Source organism: Spermophilus citellus, assembly GCF_964194105.1.
Source record: "Spermophilus citellus genome assembly, chromosome: 8".
In the NCBI taxonomy this organism is placed as follows: Eukaryota; Metazoa; Chordata; class Mammalia; order Rodentia; family Sciuridae; genus Spermophilus; species Spermophilus citellus.
In genome coordinates this window covers 13,036,833-13,063,382 of record NC_138189.1, presented here as the reverse complement: position 1 = coordinate 13,063,382, position 26,550 = coordinate 13,036,833, and the positions used below count along the sequence as shown (strand labels likewise).

Below are 26,550 nucleotides of genomic sequence, written 5' to 3'. Positions count from 1 at the left end.
TGTGAACACTTCTTCTTATTTCCTTTTCCAAATGATAAGACTATGAATAAATTAGCATTGCCCTATTTTATTGGAGGAAGAAAGATGAGTGGAATGGAAAGGGAAGGTTTTTAAGAGAGGAAATTGGTTGAAGGAGGGAGAAAATGAAAATTCTACTTAGTACACAAATACTTTCAGAGTCCAGAACTGCTCTGTCCAATGGGGCTTCTATCCACTGTGACTATGAAATGTGACTAATCTAAATCCAAATGTGCTGCAAGTGTAAAATACATATGGAATTTCAAGGACCATAGTTTTACTACAGAATGTATGTGAAATATCTCATAAATAACTTTTATATTGACTATATGTTGAAAAGAGAGTGTTTTGGATATGTTAGATTAAATAAAATATATTCTTAAAGTTAATTTAACTTTTACTTTTTAAAGGTGGCTATAAGAAAATCTAAAATTCCATATGTGGCTTGCATATCTGTTTTACATTTCTTTTGAACAGTACTAATATACAATTTTCTACACCTAGAAGTTAAAAAGGTCGGAGATGAGAAATTAGGAGATATTTATCAAGCATTCTCAATGCTATTTTCTCTTTTGAAATGCTGTTCTGGAGTTTTATTATCTCTCTAGTAAGTTAGGGTAGGTTAATTATTTATCTATTTATTTATTTATCTATCAAGGTGCTGGTGATTGAACACAGGGTATCACACAAGCCTGGCAAGCACTCTATCACTGAGCCACATCGCCAGCCCAGGTGAACTTTTTTCAATAAAGTTGCTACTTGTTTTTGCCTGTCTGGGTATCTATACTTCCTTCTGGGGTTTAGAGTACCCTAGTGATTCTCTGTGGAGACACTGTCTCCTTGATTTTGAGTCCACATGGTTCGGATGTGGCTGACCCACAATTCTAGAGCTGAGAATGTGACCTGGGCCTAACCAATCAGAATATTCCATTTCCTTGGGCACAATGTTTGTTTCAAAAAATTAGTAGAAGTTGATCAATTGAATCACTTCTGAGCTTTTGAATGATTACTGAACAAGAAGTGTTGCTAACTTGGTGGATTAAGTGTGCAATCCCTGGTCACCTTTGCCAGCACATGAAGAGATCTGAGAAAAGAAACAACGAAGAGGAAAGCAGAAGTAAGATAGAGAGGTTCTTTTTGAGTGCTTGGATGCAATTTATGACTAAAATTTAATCAAATTACCTTTTTTGATCAAACAAATGTTACTTTAATTTCTGTCCTTCAGAACTGAAAGTCTGACTAATAAAAGGGAAACACATGATTAAGTCAATAATGCATTCATACAATTTCATAAACATTCATAGGGTTTGTAAACTGCCTGGGGTCCTGGTGAAGGAAAACATAAAGTTTATCAGCATTCATTCATGCATGCAATCATCCGTTCAGCAAGTGCTCATTGAGATCCTTCTGTGTCAGCTGGTATCATCAGCCCTGGAAAAAAGACAAAAATTTAAAATCATCAAGGATCTTCCTATTTTCTAAATTACCTATGTGCCTAATACTTACTTATTCTTGCTCTTCCCAATAAGCTTCCAATTTTCATTGACTACACGTCAAACCTTTTATATAATTTTTGCTCCATTTTGTCTTCAGAAATTTTTTTAATCCCTCCATTGTCCTCTTTGCATTTGGGTTTGTTGCTTTCTGGGTCTGCTGTCATCTGTCATCTGTGTCTGTCCTTCCTTGGTTTAGGAACTCTTTGACCCTTCTTCTTGTGCTGGATTCCCATTTCCTAGAATTCTTGTCCCCTTTACTACAAGGAGGCATAGCCTCCAGGAGCATCTTGAAAAGGGATGAATGGGAGGTCAACCTTTTGAGATCTTGCACACCTGAAAATCCTTTCTATGCATACAATTGACTAATAGTTAAACACATTTTTTGAATTCTATGTTGAAGATCATTTTCAGTTATAATCTTGAAGATATTGCTCCATTATCATGTGTTGAGAAGCCCAATGCTCTTTTGATTATACAGTGCCCATGGTGTAATTTTTTTCTCGGAAGTTTCTAGAATCTTCTCACTATTCCTAGGGTAGGGAAATTTCATGATTATATGTCTTAGAATGAAACTATTTAATCTGGAGGTTCATTTATCTCAGAACTGGGAACTCTTATTCTTTCTTTGATAACAGCATTCCTTCAGTTTGTCTGCTCTTTCTGAAACTCACGTAAGTCAGATGTTTGGAACTCTTGGATTGCTCTTGAAATTTTCTATATGTCCCATTAACTGTTTCCATGTCCTTTTTTGTTATGTTACTTCAAAAATTTTCTTATCTTCATCTCTCAACACCTTTTCTGAATTTGTTTTAATTTTGTCTGATGTATACTTAATTTCCAAGAGCTCTTTATTTCTCGTTCTTCTCTGTTCCTATAGGATCTTATTTCAAAGTAATTCTTCTTTTGATGATGTAATTTTTTTTCATCTTTTTGAGGATTTAAATTATAATTAATTGGAAGTTTTCTTATATTCCCTGAAATTTCTTTTTTCTTTGAATTCCTTTTATCTGTTTGTTTTGGTCTGTATCTGTCTCTCTCTCTCTCCCCCACACCCCGCTCTCTTTCTCCTTGGGTGCTTTCCCCAAATGTCAATGCGTATTTACAAGTGAAGCCCTTAAATATTTATAGCAAGCTCTCTGTGTGAGTGAGTTTTGATGATAAGTGAGATTTACTGAAAATGTGAGCAAGCAGAAGGCCAGTTATTCTTCATGGAGGCATTCAAATGTATGATATATATATATATATATATAGATAGATAGATAGATAGATAGATAGATAGATAGATAGATATAGATATATAGATATATAGATATATATATCTCCCAAGAACAAGGTGGGAGAAATTCAGCAAACTTTTACTTAATAACCTATGCTCCGTCTCCATTAGCCTCATGCTCCATTTTGCTTGATGTCCTCAAACCCATGAGCCTTCATCCAGTTTTTCCACAGAATATGTTTCTTGCAGGGCTTAGGATAGAAATGTCTGGCTCCAGGGAGTGGAGATGAAGCTGGAAGAGGAAGTGTTCTGTAGCACTTTATAGAATACATGGACCAATCTCTGGGCTTTTAGCCCTCGCCCTCATTCTCACCTTCTGCTTTGCAATGGTTGTATTCCCTGGGAACACTGGAGAAACAGAGATTGGAGATGGCCAATGATATTTAAAATATTTGCATAGTTTTATATTTAGATTTCTTTTTCTTTCAAGTGTCATGTTTAGAACTTAATAAATGGTGTATAAAAATAAAATCAGGTGGTTTTGCCTATGAAATTTGAAAGCCTCTAATAGGATAATATTAAATTCTGCATTTGTACAAGTAATTATTAATTATAATTCAATCATTATTATAATTTAAATCTTCAAATGTTATGTAATTTTGACTAAGTTCAAAGGCAGTAAATGTATTAAAGCTTTACCAACTTCACATTTTCATTCACATCTCTTTACAAGAGTAAATCATGATATAATTGAAGTGCTTCATTCTTTTCTATTTTTATTTTACATCTTTTCTCTAGATGAATACTAATTTCAGCCACTAATAAATTTCATAATTTAAATAAACCTTTCTTATGGCCACATGTTAAGATAATTTCTTCCACCCAGTGGATTTTTATCTCAGAGTTTTATAATTTGACCTCTTAACTATGAAACATCAGTATTTTATACTATTTTTATATCAAAATAAATATATGTTGACACTAAAGTCTAAAGTATTGTCAACAGCATGAAAATATAATTGTAAAATTCATAAATTGTTCATATTTCTGATTCTCTTAAGTCGTGTTAGCAAGTTAAATGGTATCATTTATTCACATAAGAAATTATGACAGTCTGTATCAGGAGTTTCACACACAAAAAAGGCCAAGTGATATTAATTTCTTCTTTTAAAATATAACTGTTAAGGAAAGGCAAACCAAAACTACATTGAGATTCCATCTCACTCAAGTCAGAATGGCAATCATCAAGAACACAAATAATAATGCTGACTAGGATGCAGGGAAAAAGGACTCATATACTGCCGGTTAGAACGTAAATTGGTACAACCACTATGGAAATCAATGTTTGTTTATTTACTCAAAAAACTAAAACTTGAACTACCATATTATATAGCTATACCATGCATCAGTATTTATCCAAAAGCACTAAAGTCATCATACTATAGTGACACATGCATATAGCAGCACAATTCACACTAGCCAAACTATGGAACCAGCCTGGGTGTCCATCAACAGATGAATGAATAAAGAGAATGTGATATATATACATAATGGAGTTTTATTCAACCACAAGATGAATTAAATTATGTAATTTGCAATAAAATGGATATAACTTGAGAATATTATGTAAAGCAAAATAAGCCAGACTCAGAAAGACAAATGTCATTTATGGAAGCTAGAGGGGGGGGGGGGAAGCTGTCATGAAAGTAGAAGGCAGATCATTGAGGTTGAAGATGGAGATCAAGGGAAGGGAGAATGGATGTGTTGGGGAGGAACTGGTAAAAGAATTGGTCAAATTATGCTATATTGCATATATGAATATACCACAATGAAATACATTATACTATTATTAATATGCACCGAGAAAAATAAGGTTTTTCCAAAATACATATTAAAAACCCCTTTAAAAAGAACTCATGCCACTCCTTCTGTCACTGTCTTGACATTGAGGATGAAATAAAAGTTTGGATTTAGGAGGAAGTCTTGAGAATGGTGGTAGGGGTGGAAGAAGTTATATACCTCCCATTTTTCTTTTTTTAAAAAACTTGTGATTTGTTACTCTTTCATTTCAATTTGACAAAAATGTCTTTGATACCAACAAAGTGTTAGAAAGCAGGTATATAGAGATGGTGAATACCCAAGCCTTGATCTCCAATCTGCAAGGTTGTAGAAAGGAACAATATGTTTACATGTAATTATAATATATGGAAGAATATAATAAGACCAATGAGAAAAATTGTAAAGGAAGTGTTTCAAGAGCATAGAAAGTAGTAATCATCAATTAGTTAAAAATTATCAAACTTGCTTCATGGAAGTAGAACAGCCCAAGGTGTTAGGTTGGGGGCACAGCAGAAACTTCAGTTTGGCCCAGTGACAGATTAAATCCTGTGAACCATAATTTTTTGTTTGTCATGTTTGCATGTCACTAATTTCCTATAATGATTGTGACATCATCAGTTGCTCTTCATGAAAATCAGATAAAGTCAAGGTTCCTCAATTTCTGATTCCTTTCCAGGCCAGCTTTATCTCCTTCTTTTCTGTTCTCTAAAGGAAAATAGTAGTTAAACTTGAAAGGACAGATTTAAATTCTAATTCCACTACTAACTAGCTGGGTGAGCAATTTATATTTCTTCTTCTTGGATACAGGGATAATAATAAAAGTACTTATTTTAAGGTTATGGCAAATGAATTAATAACACATGCAAGTGTGGAACAACTGATGTCCCTTATTGCAAGAAGAGATAAGAATAGGAATCAGGAAATTGAACTTTGGTTTGGTCATGCAACTTAAAAGCTGTGTAACCTACATAAATTGCTTATCCTCTCTGGGCCTCAGTTCCCTATCTGCAGAGTTAGGGGATTGACCTAGATGATCTGTATTTCTTCTAAACTGTAATTGTCTATGTGCTATAGATGACGTTTTTATTTGACTTTGATACTGAACCATGCAATTGGATTAAATTGGATCAAATTGCCATCATTGAGCCTCTAATACATTGAAATTTTATTAAAAGGCTGAAAATGAAAGTGATAATAATGCATTAGGCTGTGGGAGTGATTTCAAATGGACACAGGAAGAGTAATGATAGAGCAGGTCCTATTATCATGCCTGGATGCAAGAGAAAGTGGATGGTAAATGATATTAAATTCAAATGCCAAGTTCAAGGGTGTATGATTTTATTTTTTTTAAAGAATAGAAAACATCCTCACCCTAATCTCAGTATTCATTGTCCTGACAGTTTAGGGTCTGGGTCTTCTTAATACAGTAAAAATTATGTTCAATTTTATGGAATTTATTATAAATATGATGACAGGATATAACAATGATGTTGTAAAAATACCCCATGGCCCATGGTTGAACTAAACAAAGAACAAAATCTGAGGTACCACCCTCGACAAGTGGCAGAACTGGACCAGCTATCATAGCCATTCTCATGTACATTAAAGATAGTCTTGGAATATGAGGTAGATAGATATTATAATATTATAATATAAGAAATGCATCATAATTGAACTTTTGCTTCCTCAATTATTATTTCCTTTTGTGAGAGTTTATCTTTCATTCTATAAAATGTACATAAAGGTATTAATGGCATTTGGAAATATAACAAGAAGACAAAATCATCATGTATTTTTGCCAATGTCTTGGCTGGGCACAGAATCACGAGCCACTCAAGCAGGAACAAAACTTTATTTTTGAAAAAGCCGCCAATCCTCCGTACGCGCCGGCAAGCCAAAACCGGTCCACCCACGCGCACCTACCAGAACGGGGGGCGCGGACCTCCCCCGGAATTCCCTCCTACTATCCTTCCCCAACCAATGGGAACTCTCCAGGAGTCCCGTAACATGAGTCCCTTAGCAGGCCGAGGTGAACAGCAGGAGTCCAATTTCTATATGAATGTAAATCTTAACATAATCAATCATCTCAGTGGCTAGCTGGCGTCACTTTACAACCAAAGATGCCATGCATCATATTATTTGCTTGTGGCTCCTAGCATCTGCCCCCTTCTGTTTAATTAAGCAACAGGCAATGTGGCTAGGGACCGTGCCTGGTAGGTTGTCCAATTCAACATATGGTTCTTACCCGTCATGGGAGAACTGACCTTTAGGCGTCAGCTTCCTGTCTTAGGTTGAATCCACTGCAATCAGATCAACCCGTCACTGACTACCGGTCCAGCATTCAGCCATGCTTGTGGATAGGCCTATGCACCAGTGGGGGGGTGAGGTTCTTGCCTCACCTCTGTTGGCCCCCAAATTTTGCCTTGGTGCCAGTGGGGGGGTGAGGTTCTTTGCCTCACCTCTGTTGGCCCCCAAATTTTAGACCATCACTAGTAGAAGGGAGGAGGATACAGAAATGCCACGACACCAAGCCAATTGATGGCTCCTTTGGAAAAATTGCGTCACTGGTGACACCATCAGCAAAGATATGCCAGCATTACCACAATTAACATGGGGTGAGCTGGCAAGGAAATTGCATCACTGGTGACACCATCAGCAAAGATATGCCAACAGTACCACAATTCGCTGCACCAGACGATATTTCACAATGCATGTAACTGATATATAGTCCAGGCAAGTTCTACAGGCAGTTCAAATCGGAGGAGTCTATCAATATGTCCAATTTCTCCCAAAGTAAATCAAGTTCTTGATTGAGCATTACTTGCTGAGTTATATTCATTGATGTATCAGTTTATACAGTTTACTGTGATAGCTATCATAGAAGCTGTAGTTTGGTTTTATCTTAGTCTTCACCGGAACTGGGATGGAGATGGAAATTTTGGCAATGATGCTAAAGAGACATTATCCTGAACAGAATTATTAAATATAATGAAAAGGAAAGGTGAAAGTAAACAAACAGATCTGTTAAACTCCTTTAAAAACAATCCTTAACAGCTGTTTACTTAATTTAAATTAGTAAACAAACAGATCTGTTAACCACCTTTAAAAACAATCATTAACAGCTGTTCACCTAATTTAAATTAAACCATATAAATCACGTGAATAAAAAAAAATTCGGATCCATTTTTTCATGAGCGCTCCTCATATAAGAAATATGGACATACACACATACAGACATACAACACAAAACAGAAGTGTGCACACAACATACAACACATAAGACAATAGTAAATAAAGGCCTTGTAGCTATACCTAGGTGAAATCTCCATTGCAATGTTTAAAAACTCCACAGTCAAAAAATAAAACACAGTCAAAAAATAAAACTGATCAGAAAAACATTAACCTAGGTTTGTATGAGCTCAAAAATAAAATAGAACTTTATGATGTGGGAAAAATGCAATAATAAAATAGATATTGAAAAAAAAAAACACCTTGGTTAATCACTGTCGCAGATGTAAGAATAGCCAAGCTGGAGTTCTGGATATCAGCTGTTATGGATTTGAGTCAAATCATCTTCGTTTTCTGTAGAAATTATTTTGGTTAATCTCTCTGGAATCCAAATCGGCTGCTGTTCCTCCTGTGGAAAAACACAGACAGAGCCCCGATTCCAGACTATCACTGGATCAGGACCTTTCCATTGTCCTGTTAGAATATCTTTCCAAAGTACCTTAGGCTTATGTACATTTTTTGGATACAAATGTCTTTCCGCAGCACTAAGTCCCGATGAATCCAAATTTAAAAAGTATAGAGTAAAAAGGGTTATTTTAAGTTTATCTTTGGGGGATATATACCCCTTTCCAATTCCCTCCTTTTGTTTTAATAAGTACATTTTAATAGTTTGATGAGCTCTTTCAACTATGCCTTGTCCTTGTGGATTGTATGGAATTCCTTTTATGTGAGTAATGCCAAATGATGAGCAAAATTGTTTAAAAGAGGTGGAAGTATAACCAGGACCATTGTCTGTTTTTAACTGTTTTGGAATGCCCACAGTGGCAAAATTTTGTAAGCAATGAGCTATAACATCTTTAGTTTTTTCTCCGGCATGAAGGGAGCCCATCAAAAATCCGGAAGAAGTATCAACTGTAACATGTAAATATTTTAATTTTCCAAATTCTGGCAAGTGTGTGACGTCCATCTGCCAAATATGGTTAGGTATCAGTCCTCTAGGATTGACTCCAAGATTAACTTGTGGTAAAAATGTCACACAATTTTGACATTGTTTTATTATATGTCTGGCTTGTTCTTTAGTTATTTTTAAATGCTTTTATAAAGTATTAGCATTGACATGGAACCTTTTATGAAAATTTATAGCTTCTTCTATTGTGGAGAAAATATGTATGTCATGTGTAGATTTATCTGCTAGTTCATTGCCCATACTAAGGGCTCCAGGCAATCCTGTATGTGCCCTGATATGTCCTATAAAGAATGGATCTTTTCGGTCCCAGATTAGACTTTGTATAGCGGAAAACAAAGAGAAAACAGTAGAAGAAGGTGAAATCCTACCAGCATCTTCAAGGGATACTATAGCATTAACTACATACTGACTATCAGAAAATAAATTAAATACAGAATCTTTAAACATCATAAAAGCTTGTAATACTGCATTAAGCTCTACCTTTTGAGCTGATTGTTTGGGTACTAAAAATGTAAAAGTTTGATCAGGAGTAACTACTGCTGCTGTACCATTGTTTGATCCATCAGTGAATATATTTGGAGCATTTATGATAGGGGTTTTTCTTGTCATTTTTGGAAAAACTACAGGATGCTTAGACCAAAAAGATAACAAAGGATTAGATGGTAAGTGATTATCAAATGAAACACTAGTTTTACACGTGATTATTGCCCAAGTATTTAACTCATTAGCTAACTCATCAATTTGATCCATAGTATATGGAGTAATAATTTTATTGGGAGAAATCCCAAACACTCCCTTTGCTGCTTTTATTCCTTTGAGTATTAATTGTCCTACAGCCTCAGGATATCTAGTAAGAATAGTGTTAGGAGAATAAGATAAATGTATCCACAATAATAGACCTTCTTGCCAAAATACTCCTGTAGGAATATTTTTTGTTGGTAGTACAATAAATAATAAAGGCAAACTTATATCAATTCTATCCAAATGCATATTTTCCATATATGTTTCAATGATTTTTAATGCTTTTTTTGCTTCAGGCGTTAACATTCGGGGTGAATTTGGATCTGATGGACCTTTTAGAATATCAAATAAAGGTCCAAACTCTCCTGTTGGTATGCCTAGATAAGGCCTTATCCAATTTATGTCTCCCAATAACTTTTGAAAGTCATTAAGTGATTTGAGTTGATCTACTCGTATTTGAATTTTTGGTGGACGGACCATGGTTGAGGATAATAGAACTCCTAAATAATTAATTGGAAGATTTAATTGTACTTTATCTATTGCTATCTCTAGATTATAATTTTTCAATAAGTTTGTAAGTGTGGCATAACATTCTAGCGATGTGTTTTTATCTTTATGTGCCAATAACACATCATCCATATAGTGAAATATTTGTAGTTCAGGATTTTGATTTCTAAGTGGCTGGATTGCTTTATTAACATAAATTTGACACATAGTTGGGCTGTTAGAATCTAAATTTAAAGACAGCATAGCCCAATCTACACCTCTGGAGCCTAATCCCTTGGAACCTCTTTCTACATTACAACTGGAAAATTTATTATGCAGGCTGGGTATTATTAATAACTGTGCTATTCTATCTCCTGGTGAAATTACTGATATACCTCTTGGAGAACTAGCTATAATTTTTATTTCACCCTCATAATCAGGATCAATTACCCTAGGACTTATCATAAGTCCTTTTAGTGTAGAAGAACTGCGTCCCAATAATAAGCCTACTGTTCCCTGGGGAAGAGGTCCTTTTACTCCTGTGGGAATGATTTGAACTCCCATCTCTGGAGTTAGTACTGCTCTGGCAGAGGCGCAGATGTCCAACCCTGCGCTCCCTCTAGTTTGTCTGTTGAGGGATTTAATGGATAATGCGTCCTGGGCACTACCTTGATGGTGCTTCTGGGTTCCTCTATTGCCCCGTATATTTGTGGTTTTGGGCCCCGGGGCATTGAGCTCTCTAGTCCGTTTTTTGGCAATGGAGCCTGATACCTTTCTCCACGATATCGTGGGTAAACACTTGGTCCTTGTCCGTTTTTAGATAATGGAATACCCTCTATGGTGGTTTGAGAACGGCATTCATTAGCCCAATGTTTCCCTCTATGGCATCGTGGGCAAATACCCGGTATTCTATTCCTTTGATACCTAGTTTTGTTAAACCCTCCTCTTATGGGGCAACTCCTTTTAAAATGTCCTGTTTGATTACAATTATAGCATGTTTTTGGCCTGGCATCTAAAGCCTGTTGTACTGCTGCTAAGACTTGCCCTTGTTCATTAATGTCTCTACATAATTTAATATATGTGTTTAAATCTTCATGTCTCCATGGTCTAATGACCTCTCTGCAGCAACGATTTGCTTGGTCATAAGCCAGTTGTTTTATAAATGGCATTGCCTGTTCTGTATTTCCAAATATTCTAGAGGCTGTCTGAATAAGCCTATCTACAAATTCAGCGTAAGGTTCATTAGTTCCTTGTATTACCTTAGATAATTGACCTTGTAAATCTCCATGCCCCTGTAAAGTTTTCCATGCCCTAACTGCATCTACAGCAATTTGTGCGTATACGCCAGGGTCATATTCAATTTGCTGTCTTTGACCCTCATAAGGTCCCTTTCCTAATAACATATCTAGGTTTCTTTGAAGGTAACCGGCTTCTGCATTTCGCCTAGCTGTCTCCATGCAAAATTCCTCATTGGCAACCTTCCATAACAAATATTGTCCTCCATTTAGCACAGATCGACACATGTTAGCCCAATCTGCTGGTGTCATGTCCAAGTTGGTAACAGATTTGACCATGCTTACCGTGAAGGGAGCTTGCGGCCCATAGGTTGTTACAGCCTCCTTTAATTGCTTTACTGTTTTGAAATCTAAAGCACGGTGAATTCATTGCCCTCCTGCCTGCTCAAGTACAGAGCATGCTAATCTTTGGGGTCCTGCCTCAGAATTCTGTCCATCAACTACGGGAGTTGAGGGCCGCTCAGCTGTAGATGGAGCTGTTGGTTGAATTACGCCCTCTGGTGATAGAACGGAGTTAGTAGCAGCCTCCTGTTGTAATTCTCCACCTGATGGCTGTTTTTCCTCTAAGCTTTCTTTCTTTAAATTTTCCTCTGTCTGACTAGCCTGAGAGACCTTCTCTTTTGCTTGACCTAGCGTTTTTTCTACCATAGTTTGGACCTCTAACAATTTACTTAACAGTTTTTTGGTTTGTTTTTTACTAGATTCTAATCTACTATAAAGGTAACGTAACCCAATAAGATAGGATAAAACAAAGCCGAAGCAGAATGAAACAAAAACGGAGCAGAGAATGGTTGTATCAATTTTCTCTTTCTCAGGGCCGAATAACTTCAAACCTTGAGCCAACCATTTTTCCCAGTTCGCCTGAGAAAATTCTAGGGCTAGGGAGCTTGAAATAAAAGCAAAATAAATCAAAACAAGAACACATGTTTTTTGAAATGGTCACCCATTCTGTTGCCTTCCCTCAGGGGCGAGCAATTTTACTCACCTCTAAGTTTCAGGCGTTCCCCGTCCGGGCCACCAATTGCCAATGTCTTGGCTGGGCACAGAATCACGAGCCACTCAAGCAGGAACAAAACTTTATTTTTGAAAAAGCCGCCAATCCTCCGTACGCGCTGGCAAGCCAAAACCGGTCCACCCACGCGCACCTACCGGAACGGGGGGGGGCAGACCTCCCCCAGAATTCCCTCCTACTATCCTTCCCCAACCAATGGGAACTCTCCAGGAGTCCCATAACATGAGTCCCTTAGCAGGCCGAGGTGAACAGCAGGAGTCCAATTTCCATATGAATGTAAATCTTAACATAATCATATCATCTCAGTGGCTAGCTGGCATCACCTTACAACCAAAAGTGCCATGCATCATATTATTTGCTTGTGGCTCCTAGCATATTTTAGTTATCTCTATTTACAGTATTGGAAGTAAGTGCATCGGCATGTGTATATCTGTATGATATGACACTGTTTATAGAGTCCATATTCCCATAAGAAAAAAAAAGATGCTGAGAAATCTTTGGCTCATGAACCTGATGACTCTAAGATATTGCAAGAAGTTTAGCACAACAATTATTTATATGGTTATAAATTTTCTGCAAGGGTACTATATTCCATATTCTAAATCTTTGGTTAATCAAAGTTGTTTCTGATTTTTCTTTCATAAATTATGATTTTAATTGTATCTATTTATATGGAACAGTGTGATAATTTGATCCATGTATATAATGTATAATGATCAAATCAGGATGTCTTTGTTTTTTATCTGATCAGTGAAATGCATTGCATTTCAGAACTAAAGGAAATATTAGAAAAATGTGATTTAAGTCAAATGTGCAAAAGATGGTTTCTCAGTACTATAAAGTTTTTTATAGTTAATTAAGATATGATAACTATGCTTTATAGTTATAAATATCTAATACAAAGTGTTTCAGTTTTACTAATTATAAAATGAATTTTTCTGTTACATATTGGTAATTCATAATTGAGTAGGTATTTTACCATCTTACTAGTATATTGGGTTATATAACATTTGTATGAAGGAAAAGAAAAGCTTTCATTTGGGGTTAATATCCCAAAAAACATGACTCTAGTCAAACCCCTCTGTAATTTTGTATTTTCCTACTATGGAAATTCACTTCACACTACTTAATTTATTTGTATTTTCACATAATTGTCTCTTAAAATGGATCATAGATTAGGAATTAACTGCTGAATGGTCAAATAAACCAATAAACTATTAATTTGCCCAGCAGTTTATATCTATTCTTAGCACGTACAAGAACTTTGTATATGTGCTTTCCAGTTGTAGATGAACTTGGATGGACATTTATAGTGGTTTGATTGCAGTAATGACCCCAATTTGTTCACAGCTTTCTGTGACCATACCATTTGTTAGTATCTCCCACTAGGACTTTGGGTTTGCTCATGTGACTTGCTTTGGCCAATGGAACAGTAGCAATCAAATATGATGCAAGCAAAGAAAGAACATACTTGCACATTAAATACTTATTCACTTGTGCTTCACGTGCTGCCACATGTAAATAAGCTCTCCTAGCCTATGAATGATAAGAGACAATGATAAGGTCAATCATTTCCAGTACCCCCAGCAAATAGGGAGTCAAATTTCATACCAATGTTGTTAGGCCATCTTTGATCATCAGCAATCTAGTGAAGATTTGCAGAACCTTTGCAGATTAGCAGAACAGTTCATGTGACCTATGGACTAAAGAATAAGAAGTTGTTCTTTTAAGTCATTATGTTATGAATTGGCTTGTTACACTGCAAAAAATAACTAATACAACTTGTATAGGAAGTTGATAATTGAACAAAAATACCTTTTCAAACAACATTAACATTTTCGTATTATATATTTGTTGTTCTATTAAGATCCTTTATAACTGCATTTTCAGTATAGGAGACAATCTTTGATATGACTTTCTTTCTACCCTTGGCTTTATAGATATCCCAAACATTTGTCCAATCAATAAATAACAAGTAGGCACTAAGTTGGTGCCTGGTCCAGCTTCAAATGCAACAATTTTATCAGCTAAGCTTCTATTTCTATGTTTGCTGGGTAGTTATAATATACTTTGTTATATTTGCCACAAAAATTTTTGCTCTTCTAAGTAAAACTGAGTTCCAAAGTTAACTCCATCTTATGCATTTCGTCGTATCTGACCTCAATTCTTCCATTCTTCCAGAAATTCTGTATTAATTCATTTTGTCCATATTTCTATGTCTCTTTCCTTTGGAGAATTATGGTAACACTGCATTTCCCCAAATGTGGTAAACTGAAAAACTGGCCACAAAAATTGTGTAATTCCCTCTATCCATGCCTTTTTACAATGTGACTTGCAAATCCTTCTACTAAGAGGTAGACTTTGTTTACCCATATTGACTCTGGGTTTGGTCATGACTGGGGCAAATGTGATCCAAGCTGAGACTTGAAAAGCACTTGTAGGCTGGGGATTGCTCTCTCACTGCTGTGTGGAACCCTATGACTGTGCCACCATGCAAATAAACCAAGCCCTGGTTTGTTTGTTCCTTGATGAATACTGAGATCTGTTTTCCCAGATGACAATCAACTAACTTCCAAATACTGAGCTACCTAGCTGACAAGTCGCTGCCACACCTAAGTGGGCCAATCAAGTGTGGAAAAAGTATCCAGTTTAGTCTCGCACAAATTATCATTCCATAGACTCATAAGGTAAATAAACATCTGATTTTTTAGGATATTAAGTTTGGGATGGTTGGTTATTCCCTCAAAGGTATCTAATATATTGTTTCCTCAAAATTAGTCATGGGTGTATAATTTGCTTTATCCACTGAAATGTATCACTTCTATCAGAAGCCTTTAAGAGCTGGACTATGATTCCACATCATTGTTCTCTTTTCATGGTGACAGGGGAACTTTCAGATGGTGGAGCTCCATAAGTTCTGGATCCTGAATGGACATGGAACAGTTCTCTCCATCTTCTCCCACACTGACCTATTATAAGAAATAAAACTTTGCATTAAGCCACTAAGGTTTTGAGTTTGTGTTACTGGAGCATATTGTAGGCCATTCTGCCTAAATTGGTAGGAATTTAATACCCAGAAGACTGTAGAAATTCATACACAGAAAAAGGTAAAGTTATGATAGAATATTAAAATATGTAGTTATATCTTATAGGCCCAATAGGTAGTGGCAAGGAGTCTTGTTAGAGGTTGGAAAGATGGCAATCCATGCTAGTTACTGATGGTAAACTATTTGCTAAATATTTGATATATGGCTCCCATTATTTCCACTCCTAAATATGAATGTTTCCAATGTATGATGGTTTGAAGGTGCCCCACCCCCTACAACACACACACACACACACACACACACACACACAAAGCATATGTTGGAACCTTACTTTCTCATGCAATGGCTTTGGGACATGGGACCTAATAAGATGCAATGAGTCTCAAAGGTTAGAGTGAATGGATTAACTTTGTTATCTTGAAAATGAGTTTGTTAGAAAAGTGGGAGTTTGGCTTACCCTTTTAATCTCTTGCCTCTGCCCTTCTGCATAGGATGACACAGCAAGAAGGCTCTTGCTAGATGCCAACATTATTGTCTTGAATTTCCTAGCCTCCAGAACAGTGAGAGATAAATTTGTTTTTATAAAGTAGTCTGTGTTATTCTGTTACAGCAGCAAAAAATGAACTAAGATTGTTAATTTGTCCCCGTCCCACCAGTATTTGTTAAATGTATTTGTGTGTGTGTGTGTGTAAACTATAATTGGGGGAGGATAGATACTGTGCCTTTTTAGGTTTCTGTAACAAGAGAAGCTTTATCCAGTGTTAATATATCCTACCAAGCAATACAGAGATGCTGGACTTCGAGATTAATGCTTTACTGAACAGAATTTTCAGATTGTCTCACTTGTAATAGGAGTGAATGTATTTTGTAGTGTAAAGAATTAACTGTAAATTAGTGGCTAGAGGATGAATTGTAATATCCTTGGTGCTATTCCATTAAGAAATTCTAGTTATCGTTCTTCTGGGCAAATAGGATTGCACCTCCCCTGCTCCTCAAAGATAGAGATACCTACATGATTTGCTTTGGTGAGTGAAATATGAGTGGAACAGACTCCTGGTACTTTTAGGAAGAACTAGTTTGCCATTCCTCATTTTCCCTTTGTTTATCAAACATGGAAGAAAGTTCCAGTCTTTCCAGCCTCCCTAAACATCTAGTTGCTTGGTGAGAACCACCTGGAATGAAGGTCCCTCACCCCTGAAGAAAAACATGTAGATTAAATTTTGTTTTGTTTGTTTTAAGGCACTAAGATTTTTGGATCCTTTGTGACTGCACCAAAGTGTTCCATCCTAACTAATGAAGACTACTACAGAAGCCATCAGGAAACCTACAAAGTCTAATCATCTTTGCAATTTATGTGTAGAAATGGTAACTGAAACCATTCACTTATAATTTCAAAAGCACCTTCACTAGTGATTTCACCTGTCTCAAATGTGACTGTTCTAGGAAAGGTGTTTGTAAGATTTCCAACGTCACTGTTTAAAAAAAAAAAAAAAACTTTTATGAAGGTGTAATCACATCTTCACTACTGAGGTAATGACGAACAATACTTCTTCGAGAGGAGTGGGTAAGAAAGGTAGATGAAGATAAGCCATAAAACAAGGAGGGTGATACAGAACTCAGAAACATATTTCCCATAGACTTGTGCACTTGTGCATAAATTCCCAGTAATACACTTCTCAGTAAACTTTGGGTGGCTTAGCCTGGGTTTGGCCCTCTGCAACTATACAAGAAATAAATGCAGGCTCGTTCTGGTGCAAAAGTAAAAATGTAATTGAAGTCTAAATTTAACCAAAAAATTTCTCTCTCTCAGAAGAAGTTATTTTCTTTAGCATAGCGCAGAATTCACTCCATAACAAATTTAAAGTGCTGAATCCCATGCCACATCCTGGCACTGTACTAGGGTAGGGCGAATGAAAGATGCCAAGGCACAGAAGTCTCAGGGGGTGGTTTCCCTCCAGGAGTTTATATTTTGCAGATCATAAAAAATTCCCTCCTGGAGTTTTCAGCCAGCTACGTCCTCTCCCTTAAATAATTTTCGGTGAAAAGTCTTTCATCTTTTTCCTAATTCTAGCAAGTATTTCCGCTTTGCAATGATCTCTTCGCCTTGGAAACTGAAGTCACTGCGGCATCTCTGGACGTCTGGCAATTATTTCAGATGCAACTGAATAGTTGGCTTGCCCTTTCCCTGTAGTGAAAGATGACGTGACCCCTCAAAGTTTCCAACACTCAAAGCACACTTGCAAGAACCAACAATTTTTGCACTTCCATTGTGGAAGCTAAAGCAGCGCGTCTGTCTGGACAACGCCGGCAATGTAAGGTCCTGGGGGTAGGGAGTGGGAGTTTAAGCCCACCTTAGGTCCTGCGCCAAGAAGTCGAAGGCCACTCGGCTAGCTACTGCGTGCTAGAGGACCCGTGGGTGCTCATTTCGGCCAGACTACAACGCCCAGCCTGCACCGCGCCAACGCCGCAAGTTCCGCCTCGGGACATGGGCGCAAGGGAGCCTGGGAAGTGAAGTCTCCGAACGGCCAGCAACAAGGCAGAAAGGAGGCGTTGCTAGTCAGCTCCTTTAGCACGCGGGTTCCTGGCTCGGCTCCGGGTCTCTCGCTCCCGCTCAGGGTTTTCGCGGGCGGCGGGAGCGGTATGGCTTGCTTGAGTAAACTCCGGGGGAGGAGGGGAGAGAGGAGTGGATGGGGGGGCGGGGTCAGCGGAAGCGGCAGGTTGCTTCCTTCTCCTCTGGCTCCCTCCCCGCCTCTCCCTGAGGGAGCGGTGGGAGGGGGAGGGAAGGGCAGAGGGAAGGTAGTGACACGTGTCAATCAACCCCCTCCGGGGGGCGCGCGCTCCGGGGCTCGCGCCGAGGGCTCGCGCCCCTGCCTCGTGCCTGCGCCGCTCGTATGTAAATGAGGGCGCGTGACGCGGGACGCAGATGGACAAGGGAAGAGAGAGAATGGCCGCTGCCGCCGCCGCTGCTGCCGCCGCCGCCACCGCCGCCGCTCAGTGCCGGAGCCCTCGGTGCGCGGCGGAGAGGAGAGGATTCCGGCGGGAACTCGACTCTTGGCGCCACCGCCTCATGCACTGTGTAGGTAAGAGAGACACGGGTCGGGGCCCCGGGCTCCGTGCGGCGGCGGCTGCCGCAGCCCGAGGAGTTTGTGGCTGAGGGGTTTAGTTGAATCTCCGGTTCGGGTCAGTTCAATGGGGAGAGAGATGGGAGCGGCGGCGGCGCGGCGGCCCCGGCGCTCGCCTTTTGTCTCGGGGGCTCCTCGCCCGGCGCGGTCCGCGCTCGGTCGCCTGCCTTCTCGTCTCCTGGGCTCCCAGGGAACTGTTAGTTCGGACCCGCTCGCCGAGCCCGGAGGAAGCCACTCGCTCGCGCTCTTGCCGAAACTCCTCCGTGCCCGTATCGCCGCCAGCGGTCCTTGCTGTCAGGAGGGGGAAGCGGCCGGGCTGGTCGGCGCCCTGGCCGAAGGGAGCCGGCGGGCAGGGCAGCGGGAGGAAGGCGGGCTGGTCCGCGCCCCCGCCGAGCGCACACACACCCCCTTCTCGTCGCCTGGGGCCGGGCTGGCGGACGCGGCCGAGTTCCCGGGGATCCGGACCCGGGGGTCCCCCGGGCGCTCGCGGGGCGGGGGCCGCGGGTGGGCCGGCGGGGGGCGAGGGCGGGGGGCGCCGCCCGAGGGGCGGGGGGCGTCCAACTCTGCCCTCTCGCGCTCGGCGGTGGCGGCGGCGGCTCTGTGTGTACCCCTTTAAGAAGGAGCCGCTCGAGCGCTGACGGTTGGGATTTGAAGTTCTTCCTCCCTCTTTGGAAGTCTGGACGGCCGGGGGGGGGGGGGTGTTGCCACAGCAACGGCACCCTCTTCCCCCCCCCCCCACCCCTCCGCGCGGACGCCCCGACGACTCCGGTCCTTTCACTGTCATGTGATGGACTCTCCCTGCACACACACTCGCGTCGCCCTCCCCGGTCGCAGCCCGGTTCAGCTGCAAGGCTGCCTTCCCGGGGGAGGGGGTCCGACTCCTTTGCTCCAAACTTCTGGCTCGGAGCTCTCATTCTGTGGGTTGCTCGGGGTGGCGGGAGATGGCGGGACTCCCCACCTTGCAGCAGTCTTTTTTGCCCGCGTGAGACTTGCGCCTGGAGCTGGTGTGCTGGCTGGTGGGTGGGCGTGGAGGGGCCGGAGCGGTCGGGCCGGGCGAGCTGCGCCCGTTTGTGTATCGGGGGTGTGTGTGGGACTGGGTGCGGAGAGTGGGAAGGAAGGTTGCGTTGTGTCAGCGGTGGGCGATGGCCCCGCTTTTTCTGCTGGCCAGTAAATATTGGCATTTGGAGTTGGGGAGTGACCTTAGTGCCTTAAGGAAACAACTGTCTCACCTTGTTTTCATCTGTTCTTGCGCCACCTCGCGCCCCTTCCCCCTCTCCACTCCCTAGGTTTGTTTGGTTAGCTCCTTAAGATCTCTCCTGCTTTCACTGGTGGGGCGGAGGTCCTCCTAGGTTACACCAGTGACAACTTCGATTCCGAAAGGTGCCCTGCAGAATGGGATGCATGTAGGAAAACGTACGTGAAGGAAGACTGCTCCGATGAGGGGCGTTTAAGTGCTGTTTAAGACCTGTACTGTTTTATTTTGTCTATATAAAATATGTTTTGGTGTTATCTGAGGAAGTTAAGGGAAAAAGCTTTAGTCAAGTGTTCATAAGTGATTTTAGTCTAAAAAAACCTCTGGGAATTCTTTATACCAAGTGTGTTGGTATTTGTTCTTTTTGAATACAAAATGGACCTATCTTTATTATTACATATGTGAAGATCTTTTCTGCTGAAAAAAAACTGCATAGAAATTGTTGAGTTTATTAAGATAGAATCAGGTAGGATTACAGCATTGTAATACTGGCTCATGCCTATACTATGTTACGTTTTGCCAAGGGATACAGTGATTTAAGGTTGTCTTTGGTCAGTTTTTATTTTAGAATATTTTGGGAGTATGTTTTTCTCTTGCTTATCCAGATGCGACTTTGCATCGCAAAACTACTTGTACCTTTGAAAAAAATCAAATTTTAATGAGACACAAAATTAACCGGATTTGATGGAAAAGGGAATTCAATTGTATTTCTGACTTATCTGCTTCAATACTCAAGTAATATTGGAAAACACTGAAAATTGAGTTAATATTGTATATCTAACGGACAATCTATGCTACTCTTTTAATATAACACATAATTGTACATGAAAATAATTTTTTTCCTGGGTTCTACCTATATTTGAGAATTGTATTGTTCCTTATAGTCCCAGTTCTAGTCAGTCAGGAGACCTATCTCATACTTGGTTTTTGTCACCATTATTTTTAAATAAATAGAACCATTTTAAACATGGTATGTACTTGTTGATTGTGTGTGTCCTGTCATACTTATTTATGATCTAAAAATAGTTTGTGTAATTATTTTGAGTCAACTTTTGCTATTAATATGCTTACATTCATTACTTTGTAAACATATTTACAAAAAGCCAAATTTTTTTTGCATGTGTGACTTTATATTTCTATATTTAATAGTCATTGCTATTACTGCTTGAAATTATTTTTATAACATAACACCCTTTTTGCCTTTGGAGGGGGGGAATGATCCAGAAGTTTTACTTGTAAGATAAGAAATTGTTAGGCTGCTTCTCAGGGTTATACAGCAACTTAGTGAACTCCTAGAGAAGTTTTGAATCTCAGCACTTACCTTGACTCTTTTAAGGTAATTGATTCAATTTTATTAATATAGTCAAAATTTATAAAGAAGCAAGTTATTGTAGTTGTCAGTGACTGCTTATAGTTAATTGTAAAGGTAAAATGCTTGACTCCCATTATAAAAAAGAAGTATTTACCTTCTTCTAATTGTGGAATTTATCTCTTTAACTTAGATTTTTGACCACTCTTTTGATTCATTCCTGGTTTTTGTTTAAAAAAATGGAGAGTTGTCCCTCTTTGTCCCAAATAATGGTTCTGTTTTCAATGTGGAGCTTTATATAATTTAATGCTTTGTTTATAAGCATCATGTAGTATGGGAGTGTGCTCACTAAAAAACGTTTGCATGCTTATTGGATGTAGTAAATAGTACTTTGAATGATAATGAGTAATAATAGACATAGTCCTGAATCTTATGGAATATGTAAATGACTATCTGATGAGTCAAAATTAACAGAGTTAAGTCTAGAATAAAATAAATGTATTACTACATTTAAAAACATCCGGACTTTGGTAGAGTTATTAAAATATCTGATTTGGAAGATAGGCCAGTTTTGAAAAACTTTATTTTGACATAATTTTGATCTTACAAAAAAATTGGAACAATTTTTGCCAGTTGTTTCACATTTTGTTTTATTTGGCTTTATCATTCTTGCTTTATATTCACATATGTATTTCTGAACAATTTGTGAGTAATTTGAAAACATCATACCTTTTTACTCTTAAATTTTTTTTATGTATTTTTCCTAAAAACAAGGACATTATCTTATCTAACCAGAGTGAGTTATTAAAAACCGTGAGATTTAGTATTGACATAATATTATTATCTAATTTATAATCTATATTCAAATCTTGTTTATCTGTTTTCTCTATAACCCTTTCCACCCAATACAAGATCCACTCTGAGATCATGTACCACATTTGATCATCACATCTCTTCAGTCTTTTCAAATTGGGAATACTTCCTCAACCTATTTCTTGACCTTGACATTTTTGAAAAGTACAAGGCAGTTATTTTGTAGAGTATGCCTCAGTTTGAATTTGTCTGTTGTTTTTCTCATGATTAGATTGGTTATGCATTTGGCAGGAATACCACTGAAGAGATGTTTTGTTCTTCTCAGTACATCATATCTTAAGGTTCATGAGGTTGATTTGTCCTAGTGTTGTTGATGTTAGCTTTGAAAATTTGGTTAGCGTGGTGGTCTGTATATTCCAACCTGAAAGTTATTATTTATTTCTCTGTAATTAACATGCAGCTTGTGGAAAAGTATTCTGAATAACAGGATGTTGTCAGAGTCTCAATCAAAATTTTACCCACAAGTTTTAGCATCCATTGATGATTTTCCAATTTCATTCCTTCAGCAGTTATTAGAAGTTGACATTCTGTCATAAATCAGTCTTTCCTCTCTTCTCCCTTATTTGTTTATTCAGTCAGTTTTTTTTAAATCAGCATGAATTCATATTCAATGGCTTGATCTATCATTATCATCATTTTGTTTCTCAAAATATACCAGGTTTGGCTAACAGGAGCCTCATCAGGATGGTTCCTGTGTATGGTGGTTTCCAGGTTCACGTACTTTACTTGTCCCAGCTCTAGCATCAGCTGTTTGTCCCAAGTAATTTGTTCTTTTAGTGGAAAATAAATTTAGATATTCAAATTGAGCAGTAGGTTTTAGGGCTATTTTAAAACCCCATTTCTTCTAATGCTCATAATCAGTGTTAACAGTTTTTCCTGAGATTATACAGCAAAACAAGTTGGCAAAGATTAGGTTAGAATCATTTTATAAACTCTAGAATCTTGCCTACATAATACTACATTTCATAAAAATACAAGGGTAGCCAAATATCTAATTTTAAATCTTTTGGTAGCCACATGAAAAAGCACATTTAATTTAATCCATTGTATTCAAAATATTATCATTTTGACATTTACTCATATAGAAATTATTAATGAGTTGATTTATATACTCTTCTTAAGTAAGCCTTCAAAATTGGGTATTTTACATTTATAGCATATCTCATTTTAGACTAGCTACATTTCAGTGGTGCTTACTAGCCACATGTTGTAAATGTTTACCTCATTGGGCACTTACTTCCTTTCTTGGTTACTGTGTACCGTTTACCTTAAAATCTCATGATGGTAAACAAACCTATAACTTAATTTATCTTTTCCTCAAATTCTTTTCTTGGGTATTACAGAACAGAAAATAAGAAAATGGGCTCTTGAGCTAGACTTCTTGTATTTGAATCCTAGTGTTATGTTTTAGGGTATAGACAAGATTCTTCTTTGTACTTGAGTTATTTCATCTGTAAAATGGAGATAATTAGATTGTTTGAGAATTAGTTGTGTTGATATAGGCTAATATGTGTTTTCCATACAGAAAACATTTAATATGTTAACTATTATTTTTATTATTGTTTTGTTATTACATGCTTGAGTTTACATTTTATCGATAGATCCTTTCTGGTGGGAATACTGAGGAATAATTTTAAAAGATTGTGGGACATGTTGGCTGAAAGATAGTAAGGACATGAACTATCTCTTTTCTAGAGTACTTGGAACCATAAAATTATTGTTTGAGAATCACAGAGTATCACTTAGTTTAATGCTGTCATTGAAGGAACCAAAAAGCATTTTATGCCTTCCTGCATTCTAAGGAATCTTTTGGCTATGTGGTAGCTGAATATAAAAGATTAGTTTCAGTTCATGTAAAGAATCTATACTGTACTCTAGATCATCTTGAAGCTATTATTTATTGGTATTTACTCTCTATGTTAGTCTTTATGTTGATTAACTTGATTCTTCTTTCTGGCTGCTGCTTGCCTCTTGCTCTTTTATCTTACTATTAACTTGTCCCTGTATTATTGCTATTGTTTTATAAATCCCTGAAGAGTAGATTTACTTATAAATTTGGATTGATGGGTAGTACTGGTATGTATGGGTCAAGTACCAAAAACGTTGGCTCTACAACTGTTTTTTTAAACATCAGCAAATATGTTATCTTTTGAAAAAGATGTAAATTGTGGTACTGTTTAATAACATGCATTAGACAAATGGAATCCATGGTGCTGATGACCAGTTGAATGGTTAAGACATATCTTCAAGTTTCTCTGTAAAATAGGTATATTGATGAATTTTGTATGTATTATTAAAATTGTCTGTACTTCTGGATCATTTCATACTTGGAAGATTAAAGTTCTGCCATCTTTGAAACCAAGTAGTGTTTTTTTTTTGTTTTTTTTTGTTTTTTTTTTTTTCAGATGTTAGATATGGGCTGTACACTGGTCTTAATGTAATGTAGTCTCATTCTTTATTGTGCCATGTCTTTGTGTCCATGCTACTTCCCTTGATTGACTACAGGTTTGCCCTCCTCCCTGAATGGCTGTTGCACATAATAAGTTGCTGTTATGTGTATCTACATTCCTTTGATTTTTCTGACATTAAACTCTGATCTATAGTTCTTCTACCACAGTACAGTTTTGGGAGGAGCAACAAAGGTATGTAGATTTTTTTTTTTTTTTGGTTATGTAACTTTTTCTTCCTCATTAGTAAGTCTAATCTTTCAATTAAAATGTCCTACTTTCTGCATATGCGGAGTTCCTTTCTTTTCCTTCTTGTTTACACTCTTTCCTTTTGGTATCCAGACAGTCCTTGACTTACAGTGGCCCCACTTATGATATTTTTTTTGCTTTATAGTGATACAAAAGTAATATTATTTAGCAGAAACAATTGGAATTTAAAATATTGATCTTTCTTTGGCTAGTGATATATAGTATGATACTTTTAAGATGCCAGACAGCAGTAATAAGTAATAGCTCCCAGTCAGCCACACGTTCATGAAGGTAAACAACGTACTCCTCAGTAAATTACATGAGATAGTCATTAGATAGTCGATCATTTACTATACAGTAGGCTTTGAGTTAGACGATTTTGTCCAGCTGTAGGGTAATATAAGAGTTCCAAGTACTTTAGTGCCAGATTATGATCATGACATGACCCTATGATAAAATAAGGAGCTAGCATGTGGCTAACATTCATGGTTGATAGATAGCAATTAGAGCACCAAGATTGTGGCTCTAAAATTTTGACAAGTCACTTCACTTTAATGAGTTCATACTTAGGGCTGAATCTATAATCAAGAAATACTTTCAAAGGTTTTTATTCACAACAGAGTTTAGATTAAAAAAAAAAGTGAATAGACCCAGAATACTAATACTAGAAAACTAATTAACAAAATAATGACATCTTTGCATCTGAAGAATAGCACTTTTTTTCTTAATTAAAGCTAAAAAAATTTTTTTTAAATTTGTTAGAAAATTGTTTGTTAGGAATAATTTTTCTGTCTCTCATCTCTTTTCTTTTCATATGGTTTCCCATAATTGGCAGCAACCCTATCCTGCTTATATTTGCTTCTTCTTTTTTACTTTAATCTGTTGCCAAGTTACTAATTTCCTTACAATATTCATGGGTTATATTATTTTATTTATTTATTTATTTATTTATTTTTGATGTTGTAAGCACTTGGACAATTCAGAAGATTCTGGTTTATATCAGTATCTGCATTGCTGATTTTACTATCTTCTAGTGTAACTTAAATCATGCTATAAATCATTGCTTGAAATAGCTGCTTTGATTTCATAGTTTACAAAGTATTAATATTTCCCATCTGTCTATTTTTTTGCGTCAACTAAAAACTATTGACCACATTCAACTAATTGGTCATGCTGTTAGAGTATCCTGTCTTATTTGTCCGTCTAGTTTCTTCAGGTAGCACGAGCTTTTTCATTTACTTTTAAATCATATCTTCTGCTTTCATTCTCAGTCACCTTTAAAATTCAGTGGCAACCTAAAGTACTTATTGGCTAGTCTTCTCTGATGAGTATATGCGTAGTGTGCTTACAAGAAGTAGCTTTGTCTGTTATTTGTTGTATTTACATAGTGAACTCTTGAGACAAGGGACTAAGTTTTCTTTTTTTTTTAAATTAGTTACTAAGTTTTCATAAGTGGTAGAAAGGTCCTTGTTAACCTCTATCATTATGATTGTTGGTGTAAGTCATTTCATCTTTCAGATGGAGTTCTGTGAATCTAAGGTAATATCTACCCTCAAATGTTTGCTAATTTTGTTTTAATGAGATGTGTTAAAATATGTGCAGTAGTTTCTGTGCTGAATATATATGTTATGGGATTACCAGCATAAAGATGATATTTAAATCCATAGAAATAGATGAGATTACTTAGGGATATAATGTAGTATAAATAGTGAGAACTCAACTACACCTAAGAGAATTTTAAATTCCTTGGATAGAAGAAAAACCTCAAAGTAAGGCACTGAACTTTGTATTGGCAAGCAAGGCCTTTGGCTGAGTATTAAAATTAGGAGAGAGTGCTGTTACAATATATAAGAAAAGAATTTTACATTTAACAAGGATTGTTACATATTGATGAGATTTAGGTATATAGGTGAAACAGAAGCATACATAATTTTTGGCAACATAAATGTTCTA

General features: G+C 37.7%; 1 protein-coding gene and 1 long non-coding RNA gene across 9 annotated transcripts in view; one reads left to right on the top strand and one right to left on the bottom strand.

The window, feature by feature from the left end:
* Positions 1-1,245: 1,245 nt before the first annotated feature.
* Positions 1,246-17,775, bottom strand: LOC308654194. The gene is made up of 3 exons (XR_014023196.1): positions 17,697-17,775; positions 13,910-14,001; positions 1,246-1,449 (listed from the first exon to the last, which is right to left on the bottom strand). It is a non-coding gene; the product is annotated as an uncharacterized lncRNA (long non-coding RNA).
* A 482-nt stretch (positions 17,776-18,257) lies between these two features.
* The window catches only part of LCORL (ligand dependent nuclear receptor corepressor like), a 161,333-nt gene continuing 153,040 nt past the window's right edge, over positions 18,258-26,550 (top strand). For 7 of the 8 annotated variants that reach the window (XM_081303262.1, XM_081303258.1, XM_081303257.1 and 4 more), the window contains exon 1: positions 18,258-18,425. In XM_081303262.1, coding sequence (XP_081159388.1) covers positions 18,269-18,425 — 157 coding nt within the window. In that variant the 5' untranslated portion in view covers positions 18,258-18,268. The remainder of the gene's footprint in view (positions 18,426-26,550) is intronic. The other variant, XM_081303259.1, reaches the window with a different exon arrangement.